At 45.9% G+C, this 21,934-nt stretch overlaps 2 protein-coding genes across 3 annotated transcripts; one reads left to right on the top strand and one right to left on the bottom strand.

Annotated features, from left to right (window-relative positions):
* Positions 1-50: 50 nt before the first annotated feature.
* Positions 51-1,488, bottom strand: Apof (apolipoprotein F). 2 transcript variants are annotated; one of them, NM_001409538.1, is given in 3 exon segments: positions 51-1,069; positions 1,071-1,158; positions 1,399-1,488. In NM_001409538.1, coding segments are annotated over 3 exon segments (939 nt in total). In that variant the 5' UTR covers positions 1,415-1,488; the 3' UTR covers positions 51-234.
* Positions 1,489-13,792: 12,304 nt separating this feature from the next.
* Positions 13,793-15,196, top strand: Apon (apolipoprotein N). The gene is made up of 2 exons (NM_001009385.1): positions 13,793-13,836; positions 14,003-15,196. The coding sequence occupies exon 2, from the start codon at positions 14,023-14,025 to the stop codon at positions 14,788-14,790; it is 768 nt and encodes a 255-aa protein (NP_001009385.1). The 5' UTR covers positions 13,793-13,836; positions 14,003-14,022; the 3' UTR covers positions 14,791-15,196.
* Positions 15,197-21,934: the final 6,738 nt, after the last annotated feature.

The following is a 21,934-nucleotide window of genomic DNA, read 5'->3' as shown; positions in this document are numbered from 1 at the left end:
GCTGAGGTAATACTGGTATTTTTGAGGATATGAATGATAAATATTGTGCGTTCATGATATCACTTTTTAATTTCTATAACCACTTGTTCAGGCGAAAGTTGGCCACATTAGAGTGTAAAAGCTAAGTTTCAAGAAGGAAATTACTGGCAAGTGGTGACAGCACCCCAAACCATCCACCCATCCATCCACACTCCTCCTCTTATCAGAATTTTCCACTTATTTGTTGTTCTGTTACTATCTCTTGTATGCCAAAAAAACATAGTTCTTTAATAAAGGCCTCCCCCAGTTAGAAGTTGTACTTTCAACTTCTGACACCAAATTGGACATGGTTGTTTCTTCCACGTCATCTCTATATGTGGGGGCATCCTTCCGGGTCTCTGGCTGAGAGGTGGTCACCCCTTCCTCGTCATGATAATATCGGATCAGCCGCTGAACCCCAGCCTTCAGCGCTGGCTTAAGAGCAGCAGTGATCACTGCACCAGTTGGCCCCCCTGACATACCCACCATGGTCATCAAAAGATCATAACCCAGGTCTATGGCCCCATCTCGGCCTCGTTCCTTGGCCTTGTCAGTGCAGTTCTTAATGGCGTAATACAAGGCTGTGCCTAGGTTGTAGTAGGTGCCCACTGCTGGCAGCAGCTCAACCACATTGTGCACTCTCTGTTCCTGCTCATTCTCACAGCCCATGTTAGAAAGCGAACGTTTGACCCTCTTTGGACCTGCCTGCTCCCAGGCTAAGAGCTGTAGGGCAGAGGACAGAGCATTCACGGACACTTTCCAGTCTGCACGTCCACCTTTCTGGAGCTCTTGAAGATGGCGGATGAGGGCCTGTGTAGCCTCCACACCTCCGAATCGGTAAAGCTGAAGCTGAAGAGCCCAGACATCAGCCCAGCAGCCAGCTTCCTCCAGAGCATTCCTTAGAGCCAGGCCTACCAGGAATTTGGAGAGAGGAGGCATGTGAGTGAAGCCAGGCAGGGACCTTGGGAGCAGCGCCTGGCAGGACAACGGGTCTGAGGTAGGCGGCTGTGATCCCAACTGCGAGGGAGGGAGCATCGTAGAGACACCCTTCGGCACCCACAGGACACAGCAGGAGGTAGCAAAGCAGCTGAATTGATGTCGAATTGAGTCTGAGACTGTGCATGTCAGGAGCTGAGCACCCTGGAAAAAGGGAGAACCCCAAAATATGCAGACCTTGTCTCTGAAGGTTAGAGTCTAAACGGAGCCCAAGATTCAGGGAACCCCCTCATCCATCACCTACCTCCAAGTTTATGATTTTTTTTCAGTAAAAGGATAGGATATGGGAAATGCAACACAGTTTCTGCTTGGTTTCTGTCCTTTCTAGGTCAGAGGGACCCCTCACCATTTTATACCCACCCACTTATGGGGGACCCAGATTACCATATAGTCCAGCCATTGAGAAGTAAGAGTCCCCGGGTAGCTTTGTTAGGTCCTCAATCCTCCTCCTGTTCTGCCCTGCTCTCTGTCCCATGAATAGAGGAGATCTTTGGGGCTGCTGAGGTGGAAGGGGCTGGTCTGACTGCTAGAGCAAACCCATCAGTCCCTATGGTGCAGATGAGGTGCCCAATGTTGACATTGGCCAGGGCCTTTTCAAATAAGCTGGGACAGAAAGGTTCAACAGTGAGGACATTGACCTTATCCTACATGAAGTTCATCTGGTCTTTTTTGGGACGAGGACAGAGTGTATTGGGGACGGCCACGTGTAGACTGCTGGGCTGCGTCAATACTGACCAGATGATCTTTGGAGACTTCAGATCCACTGGCACATCTTCACCCATAATATTTTTGTTTTGCCTTTTATCAAGATTTGTTTGCTGTTACTTTATGTGTCTGAATGTTTTTCCAGTATATCTATAAGTGCACTGTGTGTGCCCAGTACCCACGGAGGCTAGAAGAGGGTGTTGGATTCCCTGGAACTGGAGTTGCAAGCCTCTCTGTGGGTGCTAGGAATTGAATCCATCTCTCTAGACCTCTTACCCATATTTTTAAAACTTTAAATCTAGAGGAACAAGTCTCCTCGAATGCACGGCTGAAATTGAAAGTGGCAGGAGCCCTGTGCAGAAAAGTGCCACACTACCTCAAGCCATGCGACACAAGACCCTAGGACCCTGCTACTTCTGTTTGCAAGGTGGGCATACTATTTTTGTTGTTTCTCTTTAGATCTATCAAAAGTAAGAGTGTCTGCAAGGAGAACACACGCCTTCCTACTCATTGTCTCTGACTTCCTGTGCCCTGACATGGGCATGCATGCGTGTGCACATAATAGATGGGAGAGGAGGGCAGGAGGACAGAGGGGAGAGGGGGAGAGGGAGATTTGCTTTTAAATTGTAGGTTCTAAGATGATGAAAAAACTTTAAAGAGTGGCATAAACTGGCAAAAATTTAGAACAGTATTTATTTTAAAACATTTAAGAATAAGGGGTTGGGGATTTAGCTCAGTGGTAGAGCGCTTGCCTAGCAAGCGGAAGGCCCTGGGTTCAGTCCCCAGCTCCAAAATAAAAAAATAAAAAAATAAAGAATAAAATCTTAGTCAAACAAACAAAAATAAAACATCACTCTGTGCTTGGTGGCGCACACAGCACTCAGAGGGAAAAGGAACCTTGAGTTCAAGCCCAGGCTCCATTAACTTAGAAAGTTCCAGGGCAGGTGGCTCAGGCAGAGGCAAGAGGATCTCTATGAGTTCCAGGTCAGCCTGTTTTACAAAGCAAGTCCAGGAGAGCCCGGGCTTGTTACACAGAGAAACCCTGCCTTGAAAAACAATCGGTCAGTCAACATCAAAAAACAAAATACACACACACACATCACATATACACACACCACACACACACACATCACATACACACATACCACACACCAATCACACACACACACCACACAAACACACACATACCACACACACATTACACACACCACACATACATCACACACACACCACACACACACATCACACATACACCACAAACACACACACATACCACACACATCATACATACACCACACACATCACACACACACACCACACATACACACACATACCACACACACATTACACACACCACACATACATCACACACACATCACACACATCACACATATACCACACACACACACCACACATACACCATACACACACACACACACACCACACACATCATACATACACCACAGACATCACACATCTCACAGACACACACACACACACACACACACACACACACACACAGCTATCAGTGTAGTTTTTGATGGAGTGCTTACTTAGCATGCAGGAGACCCTGGGTCTGACCCCTAGCACCACATAAAGCCCACATGGTAGCTCATCGCTAGAATCCTAGCACCTAGGAGAGAGAGGTAGTCAAGGTGTGCGTCACCTGAAGAACTGACTATATTTTAAAATGTAAGCAGGCAGGCCTGGTGTAGTGTCCCACACCTTTAATCCTGGCAGTTGAGAAGCAGAGGCAGGCAGATCTCTGTGAGCTTGAGGCCAGCCTAGTCTACACATCAAATTCCAGGTAGCCAGGGCTATGTAACCTGTCTCTGCCCATCCCCAGGAAAAGGGCTTGTCTGCACCATCATCCTTATAATTTGTTTTTCTCTCCCTTCAGTGCCTCCCTTCTTCCTCTCCTTCACTGCCTCTTTGTTCACATCATCATTGTAGCGATAAGGTAGTCTTCTGCAGTCCAAGGTGACCTTGCTCCACCTGTGGTGACCTTGCCCTGTGGTGATCTCCTGTGTCTTCTGTGTTCAAGCACTGCAGGCAGGCACACCACTGTTTCCATTTCTCATAGAGAATTTATAATTAGATTCTTTCTTTTTTTTAAAATAAGTGACATTAATTTATTTCTATTCTATGTGCATTGGTGTTTTGCCTGCATGTATGACTGGGTGAGGGTGTCAGGTCTTAGAGTTTACGGACAGTTGTGAGCTGCCATGTGCATGCTGGTAATTGAACCTGGGTCCTCCGGAAGAGTATCTAGTGCTCTTAGACGCTGAGCTATCTCTCCAGCCCCATGATTATTTTCTTTAAATTAAATTTAAGAGCTTCTTTTTGGTTAAAAAAATTACACAATTCCTAGAAGGAACAAGAAAGGATATTAGTGTGTCGGTGAAGATTCCAGCCAGAGTGATTCTGCAGAAATCTGAGGCCAGTCTGGACTGTGAATGAGACCCTTTCTCAAAAACAAAACAAAGAAGACATGAAACACCCAAGAGAGATTATACCCACAAACGGTACAAGAAAGGAAGTGATGCTCGGGCAGAGATGGAGGGCAGAAAACAATCGATGAAAATCAGTGAAGCCAAAAGCTTGTTCTTTAAAAAGTTAAACAAAATTAACACATTGTTATCTATGTGACCAGGAAGAGAGGGAGAAAGGAAGGGGGAGGGAGGAGGGAGAGGGAGAGGGAGAGGGGGAGAAGAAGGGGGGGAAGGGGCAGGGAGATGTAGAAAGAGAAGGAGGAAGGAGAGGGAGTGGAAAAGGGAGAGGGAGGGGGAGGGAGAGTAAGGGAAGGGGTTCAAATGACTTCCATCAGAATGAAAGCATTAGTATCTATTTAACTGAAATTAGAAAGATTCTAACAACGCCAGGCCTAGTGGCTCAAGCCTGCATTCCTTCCATACTGAAGCCTGAGGACTATAAGAGTATTATAAACAACTGTTTGCCACATGACCCACTCGTGCAAATTTCAGAAGCACATAACCCACCAACCATGAAGCAACTGAAATTCTGAGTTAAGATTTCATCAACAGCCCCACCCCGAATCAACCAAGAAGAGAGACTAACCTTGCCACTTGGACTGAGCTCTGAAATGCCGCCTTCTCAGTGGCCCTCGTTAGATTCTTTTTTTTTTGGTTTTTTTTTTCCCTTGGCTTCCCCCCCCCTCCTTGTTAGATTCTTAAACAATGGTCTCTCTTTCATGCTAGGTCAGAAACCTAGGTGGGTATGCTACTACTGTGCACGGTGTTAGGCAATCCAAAAACTCTGTCAGCAGGTCTTTAACAACTCAGTGGTATTCTCAGTCAGGGTGAGAAATACTTTTGTGTCAACACAGACCAACACATATGAACTCACTCGATCCCTACATCTGAGTGCCCCCTGAAGGCACTGTTGACTCTAGTAAAAGACAGGCCAGAGGTTCCCTTCATCCCAAGTGAGTCCTGATGACTAGATCTTCAGCTGGCCTTCACAGAAAAAAAATAAAATAAAAAGCAAAGCTAGGGAGACATCTTTTCAGTCTTTTTTTTTTTTTTTTTTTTTTTTGACAAGGTTTCTCTGTGTAGCCCTGACTGTCCTGGAACTCACTCTGTAGACCAGGCTGGCCTTTAATGCATAGAGATCTGCCTGCCTTGCCTACCTCTGCCTCCCGAGTTCTGGGAATAAAGGTATGTGCTACTGCACCTGGTCCCAAACATGAGAAGGAGAGGAAAAGGAAGAGGAAGAAGTAGAAGAGAAAGAAGAGGAAGAAGTAGAAGAAAAAAGAGGAAGAAGAAGAGAGGTGAGGAGGAGGAGATGATAAAGAAGAAACCCACCAAGGATATAAAGTTGGCATCCCACAAAGTGGATGGTTCACACAGTGCAGATTTATTTCTCACACTTTTTTGAGGTTTGTACAAAATCAAGACACCATCCATGTGGTTTCTACCCTTGCCTACAATGTGTGACACCCTGGGACTCATCCTCAACGGGACAGGAAAAGACAGAACAAACCCAATGGCTTCTCCTCAGGCTCACTCCTTGGCCTGCAGGAGATTGCCTTCTGACTGTTGGAATGGTCTCTTCTATCTGCCCAGAAGATGCTAATGCTTCTTCCCCTTCCTCCTCTTCACAGCAGGCTCTACAGGGGCAGCTCAGCCTCTCCTCAGTGCTGGGATTATAATTGTGAATCTACACCTAGCTCTTTCTCACTTGCTGCTCAAGCCACACCATGCAAAACACCCCTGCCCTGATTTCTCACTTCCTCAAGTAAGTTTACAGACCTCATATGGCCTGCCTGGGACTTCAGAGGGGTTACCCATGGTAACATACCTTCTCTCACCATGTGACTAAAAGTCCCGCATACCCCATATACTCGGAGTCCCATGTTTATCCTGAGGAATTCCCTACCCTCCCGGACCGCCCCCCCCCCCCCCCCCCCCGTCCCCATTTCTCTGAGACTATCTTGGCAGTGAGAGAGGAGCAGCGAGAGAGAGAGAGAGAGAGAGAGAGAGAGAGAGAGAGAGAGAGAGAGAGAGAGAGAAGCCAGAGCAGCCAGAGCAGCCAGAGCAGCCAGAGCAGCCAGAGAGCAGCCACAGCAGCCACAGCAGCCACAGCAGCCACAGCAGCCACAGCAGCCACAGCAGCCACAGCAGCCACAGCAGCCACAGCAGCCACAGCAGCCAGAGCTCTGGAAACAGGAGCTGATGCAGAGACTGTTTTGCTCCTCATGGCTTGATCAGTCTGCTTTTTTATAGGACTCAGGACCACAAGCACAGGGATGGCACCACTCACAGTGGTTGGCCTTTCCCCATCAATCCTTAATTAAGAAATTTCCCTATATGGTTCTGTCACCCAGACACTTGAAGGTCGACGACTCAGTTCAGTGCTCTCTTCGGCCCGCGTGGTCGGCTCCTCATCCTCTTCAGTCTCCACTTTGGGCTCTCTGGACCCTCAGCTGCAGCGTTTCACCGTATAACTCAGTGGCAGAGCGCTTGCCTAGCGAGCACAAAGCCCTGGGTTCGGTCCCCAGCTCCGAAAAAAAACTTTTTTTTAAAGATTTATTTATTCAGGATTGGGGACTTAGTTCAGTGGTAGCACTTGCCTAGCAAGTGCAAGGCCTTGGGTTCGGTCCTCAACTCTGAGGGGAGGGGGATTCATTCAATGTATGTGAGTTCACCGTAGCTGTCTTCAGATACACCAGAAGAGGGCACCAGATCCCATTACAGACGGTTGTGAGCCACCATGTGGTTGCTGGTGGCAGAAATTGGGGTCTCTCTTTATTTTATTTTATTTTTTTTTTTGGTTCTTTTTTTCGGAGCTGGGGACTGAACCCAGGGCCTTGCGCTTCCTAGGCAAGCGCTCTGCCACTGAGCCAAATCCCCAACCCCTCTCTTTATACCTTTTAAAGGATTGGAGTGTTTTCATATCAGAAGCATCAATAACTCCACCTTTGTGACTTAACTGTACCCTAAATTACCTCCTCACAGATATACGCTGTTATATCCAGAGGCAGTGAAGAGAGAGACCTGCTTCATTGGAGACAGATGTTGAAAACACAGCTGCCCCTACATCAAGACGGACTGCAGACTTCACCCTGACAAGGGAGACAGGATCTCTGCAAGAACAATATAGACTTTTAACCACTAAGCCATTTTATTTTAGCTCATAGGATTTGTGTGTGTGTGTGTGTGTGTGTGTGTGTAGGGGTATTTGTTTGTTTGTTTCTTTTTTTTAAGATTTATTTATTTATTATTTTATGTATGTGAGTACACTGTCCTCAGACACACCAGAAGAGGGCATTGAATCCCATTACAGATGGTTGTGAGCCACCATGTGGTTGCTGGGAATTGAACTCAGGACCTCTGGAAGAGCAGTCAGTGCTCTTAACCTCTGAGCCATCTCTCCAGCCCCCTGTTTGTTTGTTTCTTGAAACAAAGTCTCTCTGTGTAGCCCTGGCTGGCCTGAACTCAAGACCAGACTGGCTTTGAACTGTCAGAGATCCATCTGCCTTTGCCTCCCAAGTGCTGGGACCACCTCCACCACTCAGCAGCTTTTTTTCTTAAACACCATCTTATGCAGCCAAGTCTTGAACCTCACTAGTAGCCAAGGACGAATCTTGAGCTTCTGATCCTCGTGGCTTAACCTCTCTAGTGCTGAGGCCATAGGTACTCACACCACACCTGGTTTTCTGCTGTGCAGGGGGATAGACCCTAGAACTTTGTGATTCTAGAAAAGCCCTTCACAAGTGCTGGAATTAGACATGAGTTACTAACCACACTCTGGGATTACCTCAGAATTTTAGCATGTGAATTATTTTGTCTGTGACACACTTGCTAAAGATCATTTTCCTTGTCTCCTCTCACCCAGTTCCCTCTCTGTAGAAGCAGACCTATCAGATTGAGAGCAAGGGTCACACATCTAGTCCATACCTCTCTTGCTGTCTTGTTCTCCCCTGCCATGTGGCTCCCGATGGCTTAATACTCATTATGTAGCCTAGCTGGCCTTGAACTTTCTGCAGTCCTGCCTTAGCCTGTCAAACACTCATAATCCTTTTTAAAACAAATATGATCTGGGACCAGAGTGATGACTTAGCTAAGAGCATTGGCTGTTCTTCCAGGCTTGGTCGTGGCATGCACAGAGTCACAGCTGAAAGTCACAGCTGTCCTCTGTGATCCTGAGACCCTCTTCTGATCTCTGTTGGCACCAGGTGTGCATGTGGCACAGACAGATGTGCAGGTGTGGTGTGTGCACAAGCGAGTATGGAGGAAGGAGTTGACATCTGATGTCTCCCTCCATCACTTTTCACTTCATTTTTTCCCACTCCAACCCCAGATTTTACATGGTTACAGAGATCCAAATTCAGATTTTCATGCTTGCACAGCAGGCAATGACTCCCCAGAATAACCACTGTGGGCACTATTCCCCGGAGAGGTTGGGATCCATGTCCACTCTCCTGAGACACACAGCTGACAATAATCCAACCTCATGGAACAGTGAGTTTTGTTGGGTGGTTACTTAGAGGAGCAGAAATGATTTAAAGACAGCTGCATCATCAAAGGAGATCCCAGCAAGGGTGACAGCTCACAAAGCTGGGGACTGCACAGTCTGCAGGCAGCTCAACAGGTTGGAAGGTGACTTTCCCATGGCTCAGCTGGTGTAACATTCTTCCAGACTGCTTGGTCAGAGTCTCTTCCAAGCAGCTTGGCTTCTCTGAAAGTCTTCTAGGCAGCTTGGTTGGTCTCTACATCTTTAGTTGACTCAGCTTCCTTGAGTCTTTGGGCAGCCTCAGTTTGCCTGAGAGTAACTCCTAACAGTCTTTACCGCTATATTGTTGGGAAGGGAGAGACCTAGTGGATTTAATCAATTTCAGGGACTTCCTAAAGCTATTTTGGCTTGTTTACTTCCTGTCTTTTTTTTTCTTTTTTTCGGAGCTGGGGACCGAACCCAGGGCCTTGCGCTTGCTAGGCAAGCGCTCTACCACTGAGCTAAATCCCCAAGCCCTAAAATATTTTAAAAAAGATTTATTTATTTATTTATTTTATGTCTATAAGTAGACTGTCACTGTCTTCAGACACACCAGAAGAGGGCATCTGATCCTGAGAGATAGAGTTTTAAATTAGCCCAAAACTCAACAACAGGACCTGTCTCTGGAAGACAGATTGTTAAAAATGCAAGAGAACTACTTTGCTTATCACCCAGTGTGAGTGACTGTTCTTTGCTCTGCCCCTGTGATGTTTATTTAAGCCCCTACTTGTGCTTTCCAGCCATTGCATCCTGCAGAGAGCACTCCAGGAACCAGGGGGCCATAAAACCTTCTGGGCCCCCTAATCTCCTGGAGCCATAAAACAATCCTGTGACTTGGGTGCCTTCCCCTTTGACACCCCCAATCCCCTGGGCTCACAGCCTCTGCCTTTAAATACTCTTTCTCCCAGCCTCTCGGGCCGGGCCGATGCCTCTGTCTCCTGCGTGAGATATGTGTCGGCCCGGAGATCTCTATAATAGGTCTCCATAATAAACCTCGCCTTTGCTTATTACATCCAAAATGGTCTTTCTGTGTCTGGGGTCTGCGATTTCCCAAGACTTGAGTAAGGGTCTCTCTGCGTGGGATCTTTCAGTTGATTCAGCTCCTCATGAGGCTTTGATAAGATTCTGAATTTGAGGCCATTCTGGACAAACCAGTCAAACTCTACCTTAAGGAAAAGACAGAAAACATTGAAAGTCAATCATGTGTATGTTTCTAAGTGTATGCCCATGTATGCAGGTGCCCACAAAGGCCAGAGGAAGGGCTGGATCCTCTGGAGCTGGATACAAGCAGAGTTGTAAACTACTGGGTGTGGGTGCTGGGAACTGAGCACGGTCCTCTGGAAAAGCCACAAGCACTCTTATCAGGGAGCCGTCATTCCGTTCTGTAGGGTGGATCTTCATGTCTGTGGACTAGGGAGAAGCAGAAGCCACAAAGAATTTCAAACAGTTGTGTCAGCCTCAGGCAAAGGCAAGGACAAGAGACAGCAAGAAAGTCCTGGGTAAGGATGGAAAGAAAATGATCTGTGTGAGCAAAGGACATGCTTAGCCTTGGAAGCATCTTTCTGCTCTGGCTTCCAGTGGAGCCAAGCTAAAGGTAAGACTTAGAAAATGGCCATGAAGATCCACGGGCTCAGCAAGATCTGGTGGCACACAACTTTAATCCCAGCACTCAGGAGACAGTGGCAAGTGGGTCTCTGAGTTCAAGACCAGCCTGGTCTACAGAGTGAGTTCTAGGACAGCCAGAACTATACAGAGATACCCTGTCTCAAAAAATCAATGAGTATAGTTGAACTTTCCAAGGACTTTGGTCCTTCTGGCTCTGACTGGTCTCAATGTCTCTTGGTCCTAAGGCTTTCTCTCTTTCCAACTAAGTATTCTTCCTTCTTTCGGTTCTTTTCTCCCCCAAAAGGGCTATCTCATCTCATCGAAAGACTGTGTACTCTTTTGACCGTTGCCCTCAGACCTTCGGGGGAGTTATGAAATGTATTACATAAGCATGATTGGTTAAAATCATTGACCGCTGCTTTAGTTGCCCCTCTTATAAGCCTTGGGAAGTCAAGGGTAGAGCAGAGAATTCTCTCCTCTCATTTCATGGTTGGTTCTCCTGGCAACAAGCACCAGTCATCCTAGCACGCCTCACACCACAAATTATAAGGATTTCAAAACAGACTGTGAAGCGGGATGAAAGCCAAATACCTACCTACTTTATACTGAGTCCCTCTCACTCACATGACATCACTACGCTAGTAATTTTTCTCTAGTCTACTCTTTAGCTAGCTTACGCTTGTAACCCAGAGGTTGGGGGATGGCAACAGGATGATCAGGAATTTGAAGCCAGCCTTGACAAACAAAGCTTGAGTAAACCCTCTCTCAAAAAAAAAGTCCACTACCCTTTAGGTTATATTAATATAGCCACTCCCTCTTCTTCAAAGTCTTCATAAGCTTCCCCTTAAAAACTAGTTATGGGGGACTGGAGGGATGGCTCAGTGGTAAAGAGCACGGGTGCTCTTCCAGAGGACCTGGGTTCCTTTGTACCCAAATGGTGGCTCACAGCCATCTGCAACTCTGGTTCCAGGGGATCTGATACCTTCTAGTTTTGGTGTACACAGCTTGCACATGGCACACACACATACATGGAACACCCATACATATAATCTGTTGGGAGCCATCTCAGATAGGCTAAAGCTAACAGCTGGCCTTCCTGGAGGTGGCCCACCTTTTCACATGAACTAAGAGCTCTGAGAGGCAAGGCCTGAGAGCCTTCATCTCAGGATTGCTTCTTGCAGGTGAAACGCCTTTCCAGTCATTATTGAATTAATATAATAACCCCTGGGCATTAACCCACCTATTGAGCCACTCAGATCCTGCAGATCAACATGATGATGAACTTTCATGAATTAATGCTGTTTAAATGAATCTGATTTTGGGGTTGGGGATTTAGCTCAGTGGTAGAGGGCTTGCCTAGCAAGCTTCAAGGCCCCGGGTTAGGTCCCCAGCTCTGGAAAAAAAAAAAAATCTGAATTTATATAGAGTTCCTGATTTAATTCAAATAATCTTAGGAAGAAAGTTTTAAGAGATGGTTGTTTTGCTAGAAAGATGTAGTAAAGTTAGAATCAAGAATAGAATAAGTGGGGGTTGGGGATTTGGCTCAGTGGTAGAGCGCTTGCCTAGGAAGCGCAAGGCCCTGGGTTCGGTCCCCAGCTCCAAAAAAAAAAAAAAAAAAAGAATAGAATAAGTAAGGCTGCATAGTAAGAAATGCAGTGAGGGGGCTGGGGATTTAGCTCAGTGGTAGAGCGCTTACCTAGGAAGAGCAAGGCCCTGGGTTCGGTCCCCAGCTCCGAAAAAAAGAACCAAAAAAAAAAAAAAAAAAAAAAAAGAAATGCAGTGAGGTTTCACGATTACACTAAAAAGAGAAATAGCCTTGGGACAAATTTGTGTACAAGGAAAAGCATTTAGGCCCAAGGCTGGAGCCGTAGGTGTGCACTCTGATAAAGCAAGGCCTGGGAAACAGGTGCTTTGAACTTATAATGAGCTTATGGTAGGTAATGAAACACTGCTTTGAACTTACATCAACATCCTTCTGTGACTCCCTTTTTGTGTAACATTTTATCTACCAGGTAATTTTCTAAGAACTTTGGTCTATAAAAAGGCCCAAGAGAAGAAATAAAGATGATAGTTTGGCTAGGGGGGTTCTGCCCCATCCTCGTGAGTGACATCTTTCCTCTCCTTTTTCTGTCTGGTTCAGAAAGAGTTAATGAGCTCCCTGACCTAGCCAGAAAAAGGAGCACTAGAAACAAAACCTCTACTGAGCATGTTAATTGCCAGAGCAGAACAGTTAAAACAAAATTAAAAAGCCAGAGATAGCAATCTTTTGACCTGTGTCCCACGCGCGTCCTATTCCAACCCTTCCCTGCCAGGAAAGCTCCCAGCAATAATCACATTTTATTATTATTATTATTGGAAATGTCACAAGTCTGTATCTATTACCTGGGTTCTAGTGACTGAACTCAGGTTGTCAGGCTTGTTCCAGAAAAAAACCTTTTTTTTTTTTTTGGTTCTATTTTTCGGAGCTGGGTACCGAACCCAGGGCCTTGCGCTTCCTAGGCAAGCGCTCTACCACTGAGCTAAATCCCCAGCCCCCAGAAAAAAACTTTTATCCACGTGTCTGAGACCCTGTCTTGAAACAAAACAGGTGTGGTTGCTCGTGCCTATAACCCCAGCACTCTGGAGACTAAAGTGGGATTACCTACTCTACAGAGGAAGTTAGGCCAGCTTGGACTATAGTGTCCAAAAAAAAAAAAAAAAAAAAAAAACTCCAGGTGACAGGCGGTGACTCACACCTTTAATCCCAGCACTTGGGAGGCAGATGCAGGCAGATCTCTGTTTGAGGCCAGCCTTGTCTACAGAGTGAGTTCAGGACAGCAAGGGCTCCCACAGAGAAACTGTGTCTCGAAACAACAACAGAACAATTCCTAACAAACAACAACCAATAAAACAGTAAAAGCAAAACCCAAAGACTGCTTTGATACAATTTGATTTGTTGTAGGTTCTATTTTTCAAAACTTGTGGTTGGTAAGTCTTTAAGGTAAGCAGGGCTGGTGGACTGGAGTGTAGCCCAGTTGTCAGTGTGCTTGCTTAACATGCATGAATCCTTGGATTTGGTTCCCAGTACCACAGCAATGCACTTGGTGGCAGACTCCTGTAAATCCCAGTACTGGGACTGTGGTGTCGGAAGGATCAAAATCCAAGGTCATCCTTGGCAAATTAGTTGAATTTCAAGCCAGCTAAAGCTACAGAAAGTTCAGTCTCAAAAGAGAACAAACTTCCCATTGCCTAGAAGATACAGAGAAACTGCTTGGTTTGCTTTAGGTCTACATAACTGTTTAGGGTGACTGGACTATGGTCTAGGGACAGCCAAGCCATAGAGGAGGAGCCCTGTCAGGATGGGGCAATAGCTGGTGGGACAAAGTCTACCCCAGAAAGAGGTGGTAAATATTTGTTTTCAGTCATCAGCTACAAGAAGTTAAGATCTGGAAGGTAGCCACTCTAACTAGGGGCGTGCTGAGACAAGACCACCTCATTCCTCTGCTGCTTTTCAGACAGGTGAGGGTAACAAACAGCCTCTGAAGAGAGGGTGAAAGTGTGTCTGGGGAAATTGAAGTCTCCAAGGACCCAGGCTCTACCAAGCTCTGACCGTTCTTGGCGGCTGTTCGTGTTGAATATTCCACCCCCAGCCCTTCCTCACCTGAGCTCTGCTCCTTCCCAACAGGACTGTCCTGCCGACCCACCATGATCCAGGCTGCACTGTTCCTTGGCTGTATCTTACTGTCCTCGGTGACCGCCTTTCCATGGAAGACTCAGGATGGTGGCCTGCCCCATCAGCCAGCTGGCACAGAAACTGAGCCTACACAACTGCTCTACAGCAAGAGTCCTCCTCCGACCTCCAGTACCTGTCGGAACCTCCTAAGCATGGCGCCCCTGCCCCCTGTAGCTCCTCTGTCTGAGTCCTTGTCCCTCTTAGCACTGAGAGTTGTCCTGGAAAACATCGGCTGCCCTGCTGAGGCCTACTCTCTACAGCTTCAGCTCAGGGAAATGGGAGGAAAAGACAGCACAGAAACTCTGATTCTCGAGAGTCAAAAGCATAGCCAGGAGGAAGGCATTGGCAATAATGAAGCCATTCTGAGGCATCTGGTAGCATCCCCTGGAGAAATAAAGAGGGTCGAGCGCTCAGTTACTGTGCCTGAGGCATGCACCTCTGAACAGGGGTGGGTGTTGCGTGAGTTGGCACAGCTGCTGGTTGAGGTGGCTGAGAAGCTCCCTTCCATTGACCTGGTAAGAGAGTTCAAGGCTTCTGCAGTCAATGCCACCCAGCAGTGTACCATGGAGTCTTGGGAACATATGAATGAAGTAGGCAAGAGGCTGATAAGTAACCCAGAAATTGAAAATGCCACAATACCCATAGAAGATCGCGTATACTTGATTTCACGGCTGACAGTCCTTCTGAAGCGCGTTTTCATGAGCTTTTTGAGGAACTTTTTTCAGACCTATTTTGGATAGATAAGGCCTTCCAGGCATGGCGTGAACTTTCTCACAACATGCCCTTTAGTAGATACACACACAGCAACTGCCCAGGGTGTGTAGCTAGATGCTAGCTACATTTTGGGATTGATCGATCGATACATTGTCTTCCTTTGATCCTAATGTGTGAAGACGCTTGACTGCAATCTTTCAGTTTTTAAATGCTATGGTATTACAATTTCCCTCTCTACCTGCTTAACATTTTCTAATTCCCCAGCTGAATTCTGCACCTTGGTCATGTTCATCTTCATTTGTTTTGGAATATTAAGGGGAAGAAGGTTTGTTTTGTTTTGTTCTTGAGACAGGATCTGACCGGGTAACAATGGAACTCAGAGATTCACCTGCCTTTGCCTCCAAGTGCTGAGATTAAAGGTATATGCCACCATGTCTGGATTTGTTCTGGTACTTTGAGATCGTCTTGCTTTCTCATCTGTGTTTGTAGTGTTGGGGCTGAGCCCAGGGCCTCAGGAATATGAGACAAATAGTCTACCACTAAGCCACTATCACGACCTACTGCGGTTAATTCTTAAACTGATGAGACACATAAAAAGCTGCTTCTATATTGGAACTACTGTTCTGGGAGCTTTAAGGGAATTTAATATAAAGTCCTGGAACTCACTACAAAGTTCATGCTAACCTTGACTTTGGAGTGGTCCTCTTGCCTCAGGCTAAAAAGTTCTTGCCAGGCTTCAAGGTGTTCTTGACTCTGGGTGTATGCGGCTCCTTCTGTCACCTAGAAAGGGCTGTGCAAGGACAAGGAGTGCGTACCAATGCCCTAAGGCCAAGCTTTGAGCAATTAGTGTGACTGAGCAGGTATTTGTAGAGAGACAGCCATTTCCGCTGTTCAGAGGCAGGAAGCTGGACAGGGTCCACACCTCCCAGAGCTGTCTCAGCTCTCCCCAGCGGGACTGCACAGGACTTTGGGGGTTCCTGTCACTGTATGGAAATGGAGCATCTAGTGACTGTTGTCGAGCAGTTGTTGTTCTCATTTCTTTTTTTTTTTTTTTTTTTTTTTTTTTTTTTGGTTCTTTTTTTCGGAGCTGGGGACGGAATCCAGGGCCTTGCGCTTCCTAGGTAAGCGCTCTACCACTGAGCTAAATCCCCAGCCCCCTCATTTCTTTTTAAATTTTTTCTATCATATCTATTTTTTTTTTAATAATTTTTTTTCTTCTTTTCAGAGCTGGGGACTGAACCTAGGGCCTTGTGCTTGCTAGGCAAGTGCTTTACCGCTGAGCTAAATCCCCAACCCCTATCATATCTATTCTTAATAATGCTTGTGTTGGGGCTGGAGAGATGGCTCAGTGGTTAGGAGCACTGACTGCTCTTCCAGAGGTCCTGAGTTCAAATCCCAGCAACCACATGGTGGCTCACAACCATCTTAATGGGGTCTGATGCCCTCTTCTGGTGTGTCTGAAGAGAGTGACAGTGTACTCAAATAAATAAATCTAAAAAAAAAAAAAATGCATGTGTTACCACGTGCGTGAGCATGTGGGTAGGCGAGTGATCGCTCACATGCCACAGCACATGAGGAGGGAGGTCAGGTATGTGTGCAAGTCAGAGGACAACAGTCGAGAGTCATTGCTCTCATTCCCTGTGGGCTCTGGTGATTACATTTCCCTCCCCAGCCTCGATGGAAACCCTTTCACCTACTGAGTCATCTTGCCACCCCCCATTCTCATTTCTTGGGCCCAACTGAGAGGAGCAGAAGCTGAGAGTCAGTGGTTGGGATATTGTACCAGACTACCCTCCCAGTCAAACTGCTGCAGACCCTGCTCAAAAGGGATGGTCATAGCTGGGCTTGTTGACTGCTGACCTTTCCTGACCAAAGGAAGGACAGAGACCCTCATCTGAGTACCCAGCCACTCCTCCCAGCTAATTACAGGTAATTCTGCCCTAATTGTACTGTACGTAGCCTCAGGATTTCAGGGAGAGGTTTGAGTATAAACTGGGAGCAGTGAAAGAACAGGGAGCCCATCGTCGTCCATGCTGGCCACTGCTTTAGGGTCACCCCTGCTCTGTAAATAACCCCCAGGGTTAATGTTGGTGGAGTGTGACTTTGGTTTGTCACTGGGACTTTATGAGGATAGATGTTGCCTCAACTGAGCCCTAGGCGCTCTTCAGACTAAGGGAAGAGGTTTGAGAACTGTTGTCTGTACTGCAAGGGCTGACCTAGCTAGGCCTCCCTCATCTGAGACTCCAGGCCTGCAGCCACCGCCTCCTGCTGTATTTATTACCATTTCTTAAGATCCAGATTAAGACATAGTCTCCAGGGTTGGGGATTTAGCTCAGTGGTAGAGCGCTTTTACCTAGCAAGCGCAAGGCCGTTGGGTTCGGTCCTCAGCTCCGGAAAAAAAAAAGACAAAAAAAAAAAAAAAAAGACAAAATAACAAGACATAGTCTCCTCCCCCTTCTTTTATTTTTATTTTTTTCCACTTCTGAGATGCTGTCTTAGTTAGGGTCTTATTACTGTGAACAGACACCATGATCAATGCAAGTTTATAAAGAACAACATTTAATTGGGGCTGACTTACAGGTTCAGAGGTTCAGTCCATTATCACCAAGATGGGAGCATGGCAGCATCACAGCATCCAGGCAGGCCTGGTGCAGGAGGAGCTCAGTTCTACATGTTTGCCCAAAGGAAGCCAGGAGCAGACTGAGCATCCTAGGAGGAGCTAGGAGGAAGGTCTCCAAGACCACCCCCACAGTGACACACTTTCTTTTTTTTTTTTTTTTAATTTAGAGAATACTTTATTAGTTTTTGTAATCAAACCCACGTAGATAAGACCTTACATATTTAATACAGTGTGTTACCCCTGTACAAATGGAAAAAACTTAAGTTCAACATTTCTAGACCAATATGGCTGTTAATTTCTGTACAGTGCCAACTCAACACAGTAAACGGGGATACTTTTTTCCAAAGTTGACAGCACAGCTAAAGTTTCAAAAAATTCAAATTATATATCTGTATATATATAATATATATATTTATATTTATATAAAAAGACCAATAATAGCAGTGTGTTATGCATCAACAGCAGCAACAGCTTTTCCAGGTTCTGCAGTCATCTGAACAAAACTGTAGAGACATCCAGCACACTCCACTAAAAAAAAAAAAAAAAAAGTAAAAAAAACAAAACCCGAGAAAACAGCACAGTTCTGTTACTCTTGTGGTACCTGGCACCATTTTTTTTTTAAATTAGCTTCTCAATCATCATCTGGAAAGAAAACATTCTGAGCAACATCATTAAAAACAGCTCTGATAAAGCACGGTCACTACTACGTATCATAAAGCAGGTACAAGCTATTTTACATCCACAGAGGTATGATACAGTACTGTCCTACATCTATAATACTAGAGGATACAATTTAAAAGGCATTATTTGAGACTTGATTCTACTTTTCCAGCAGAGGGCCCAAAGGATGGTGTGACACAGCTTTGTAAAGAAACATACTCTAGACAGGATTTCCTTTCACTAGTGGCACAGTTCTAAGGATTCATTCTCTCCATGAATGTCAGCTAAAACCGTTATTAAAAAAATGAAATATCCCTAAAACAAAACCGTATAACCACCGGATTCACATGAAGATGACCTAGTGGAGACAAACTGGACCTCACCGTACCAACAAGCTATCAAATCTGTTATGTTTAAACAGTGAGACCTCCAAGGAAGGAGATGCCAAGTAGTGCTTCAAAGCTTCGGGCCACAATCAAACACAGCATCCTTTTCAACAGAAGCAGAAGCTCATCTGAATATGCTCAAGGATGCTGACATCAACATTTAATCATCTCCTCACTCATCCAGGAAGAAGGGGAGATCAGTTACTACTGTACTTTATTGTGTTCAACCAAATCACCATGTTACAAAAATAGCAAGCTGCCATAATAAAAAATGAGGCTCCTCTATCCAGCACCAGATAGCATCATTTTACTTTCAAGCCTAGAAATTGCACACTTGTATATAAACCAACCGAAGATGAGGATTGAGAGTTCATCTTGGTGGATTTTTCCTTTGATGAATATGAAGTGTCCTTCCTTATCTTTTTTGATGACTTTTAATTGAAAATTGATTTTATTTGATATTAGAATGGCTACTCCAGCTTGCTTCTTCTGACCATTTTCTTGGAAAGTTGTTTTCCAGCCTTTCACTCTGAGGTAGTATCTGTCTTTGTCTCTGAGGTGTGTTTCCTGTAGGCAGCAGAATGCAGGGTCCTCATTGCGTATCCAGTTTGTTAATCTATGTCTTTTTATTGGGGAGTTGAGGCCATTGATGTTGAGAGATATTAAGGAATAGTGATTATTGCTTCCTGTTATATTCATATTTGGATGTGAGGTTATGTTTGTGTGCTTTTCTTCTCTTTGTTTTGTTGCCAAGATGATTAGTTTCTTGCTTCTTCTAGGGTATAGCTTGCCTCCTTATGTTGGGCTTTACCCTTTATTATCCTTTGTAGTGCTGGATTTGTAGAAAGATATTGTGTAAATTTGGTTTTGTCATGGAATATCTTGGTTTCTCCATCTATGTTAATTGAGAGTTTTGCAGGATACAGTAACCTGGGCTGGCATTTGTGTTCTCTTAGGGTCTGTATGACATCTGTCCAGGATCTTCTGGTCTTCATAGTTTCTGGCGAAAAGTCTGGTGTGATTCTGATAGGTCTGCCTTTATATGTTACTTGACCTTTTTCCCTTACTGCTTTTAATATTCTTTCTTTATTTTGTGCGTTTGGTGTTTTGACTATTATGTGACGGGAGGTGTTTCTTTTCTGGTCCAATCTATTTGGAGTTCTGTAGGCTTCTTGTATGCCTATGGGTATCTCTTTTTTTAGGTTAGGGAAGTTTTCTTCTATGATTTTGTTGAAGATATTTACTGGTCCTTTGAGCTGGGAGTCTTCACTCTCTTCTATACCTATTATCCTTAGGTTTGGTCTTCTCATTGAGTCCTGGATTTCCTGTATGTTTTGGACCAGTAGCTTTTTCTGCTTTACATTATCTTTGACAGTTGAGTCAATGATTTCTATGGAATCTTCTGCTCCTGAGATTCTCTCTTCCATCTCTTGTATTCTGTTGGTGAAGCTTGTATCTACAGCTCCTTGTCTTTTCTTTTGATTTTCTATGCCCAGGGTTGTTTCCATGTGTTCTTTCTTGATTGCTTCTATTTCCATTTTTAATTCCTTCAACTGTTTGATTGTGTTTTCCTGGAATTCTTTCAGGGATTTTTGTGTCTCCTCTCTATGGGTTTCTACTTGTTTATTTATGTTTTCCTGGAATTCTTTCAGGCATTTTTGCAATTCCTCTCTGTAGGCTTCTACTTGTTCTCTAAGGGAGTTCTCCACGTCTTTCTTGAAGTCCTCCAGCATCATGATCAAATACGATTTTGAAACTAGATCTTGCTTTTCTGGTGTGTTTGGATATTCCATGTTTATTTTGGTGGGAGAATTGGGCTCCGATGATGCCATGTAGTCTTGGTTTCTGTTGCTTGGGTTCCTGCGCTTGCCTCTCGCCATCAGATTATCTCTAGTGTTACTTTGTTCTGCTATTTCTGACCGTGGCTAGACTGTTCCTATAAGCCTGTGTGTCAGGAGTGCTGTAGACCTGTTTTCCTGTTTTCTTTCAGCCAGTTATGGGGACAGAGTGTTCTGCTTTCGGGCGTGTAGTTTTTCCTCTCTACAGGTCTTCAGCTGTTCCTGTGGGCCTGTGTCTTGAGTTCACCAGGCAGGTTTCTTGCAGGGGAAAAGTTGGTCCTACCTATGGTTCCAAGGCTCAAGTTTGCTCGTGGGGTACTGCCTAAGTCCTCTCCGCTGTGGCAGCAACCGGGAAGATCTGCGCCGCTCTTCCAGGGAGCCTCCGTGCACCAGGGTTCCAGATGGCGTTTGGTGTTTTCCTCTGGCGTCTGGATGTGCGCAGAGTGCAGTCTCTTCTGGTTTCCCAGGCGTGTCTGCCTCTCTGAAGGTTTAGCTCTCCCTCCCACGGGATTTGGGTGCAGAGAACTGTTTATCCGGTCTGTTTCCTTCAGGTTCCGGCGGTGTCTCAGGCGCAGGGGTCCTGCCGCTCCTGGGCCCTCCCCTACGGGAACCCAGAGGCCTTATACAGTTGCCTCTTGGGCCAGGGATGTGGGCAGGGGTGGGCAGTGTTGGTGGTCTCCTCCGCTCTGCAGCCTCAGGAGTGCCCACCTGATCAGGCGGTGAGGTCTCTCTCTCACGGGGTTTGGGAGCAGAGCAGTGACACACTTTCTAATAGTGCCACTCCCTGGGCCAAGCATATGCCAACCATCACAGATGCTTATACCAGATCCTGTTCACAAACTTCTTGCACAACCATAACCTTTTGTCTGCCCCTCCCCCAGCCCAGCCTGACTGCCGGGCCTGCAGCTTTGCCTGGAAGCTGTGGTGTAAAAGGCACACAGGTTTTTTTTCTGTTCAGCCAGCTAGTACAGCTAGCTATTTAGACTGGGGCTCTCCAGGAGATATCCTGGTTGCTCTCCTGCTGCTCTTAACAACAGTTCAGTCTGCTACAGAGTAGGCAAATAAGCCTTCCTCACTGTGCACAGGCAGAGGCTGAGTGTGAAAATGTGGTGTAGCTCTTGCCCAGAGTGGGACCATACTGTACTCAGGCACAGTTCTGCACCCCACTGCTCAGATCCACTCTGTCAAACCCAAGGGGAAAGGCTGAGATGAAGCCACGGACACTGACCATCACTCATGTCCCCGTGGGAAGCCCCATGTCTATAAACATGCAGTGATGACCAGGGTTTAGCAGCTAATCAAGGCAAACACCCCTCTGCTAAAGGCCAGGGAAGAAGGTTTTTGGGGCCAGCACATAGGACCAGCAACCACCATGTTCTGTTAGACTAAGAACTAGTCAGTCTGGAGACATGGCCTACAGATTAAGAGCACTGGCTGCTCTTTTAGAGGACTCGAGTTCAATTCCCAGCACACAAGGCAGATCCTAACTGTCTACAAAGAGGCTGACGCCCACACACAGACACACATGCATCATGCAGGCAAAAATCAATGCACATAAAAATAAATCCCAGCACTGAAGAGGCAGAGGCAGGCAGATCTCTCTGATTTCAAGGCCAGTCTGGATTAAGAGCCAGAGCTATACAGAGAAACCCTGTGTTGGGGTGAG

This window comes from Rattus norvegicus, chromosome 7 (assembly GCF_036323735.1).
Source record: "Rattus norvegicus strain BN/NHsdMcwi chromosome 7, GRCr8, whole genome shotgun sequence".
Lineage (NCBI taxonomy): Eukaryota > Metazoa > Chordata > Mammalia > Rodentia > Muridae > Rattus > Rattus norvegicus.
Note: the sequence above shows the minus strand (reverse complement) of the source record. Positions and strands in the feature narration are given on the sequence as shown.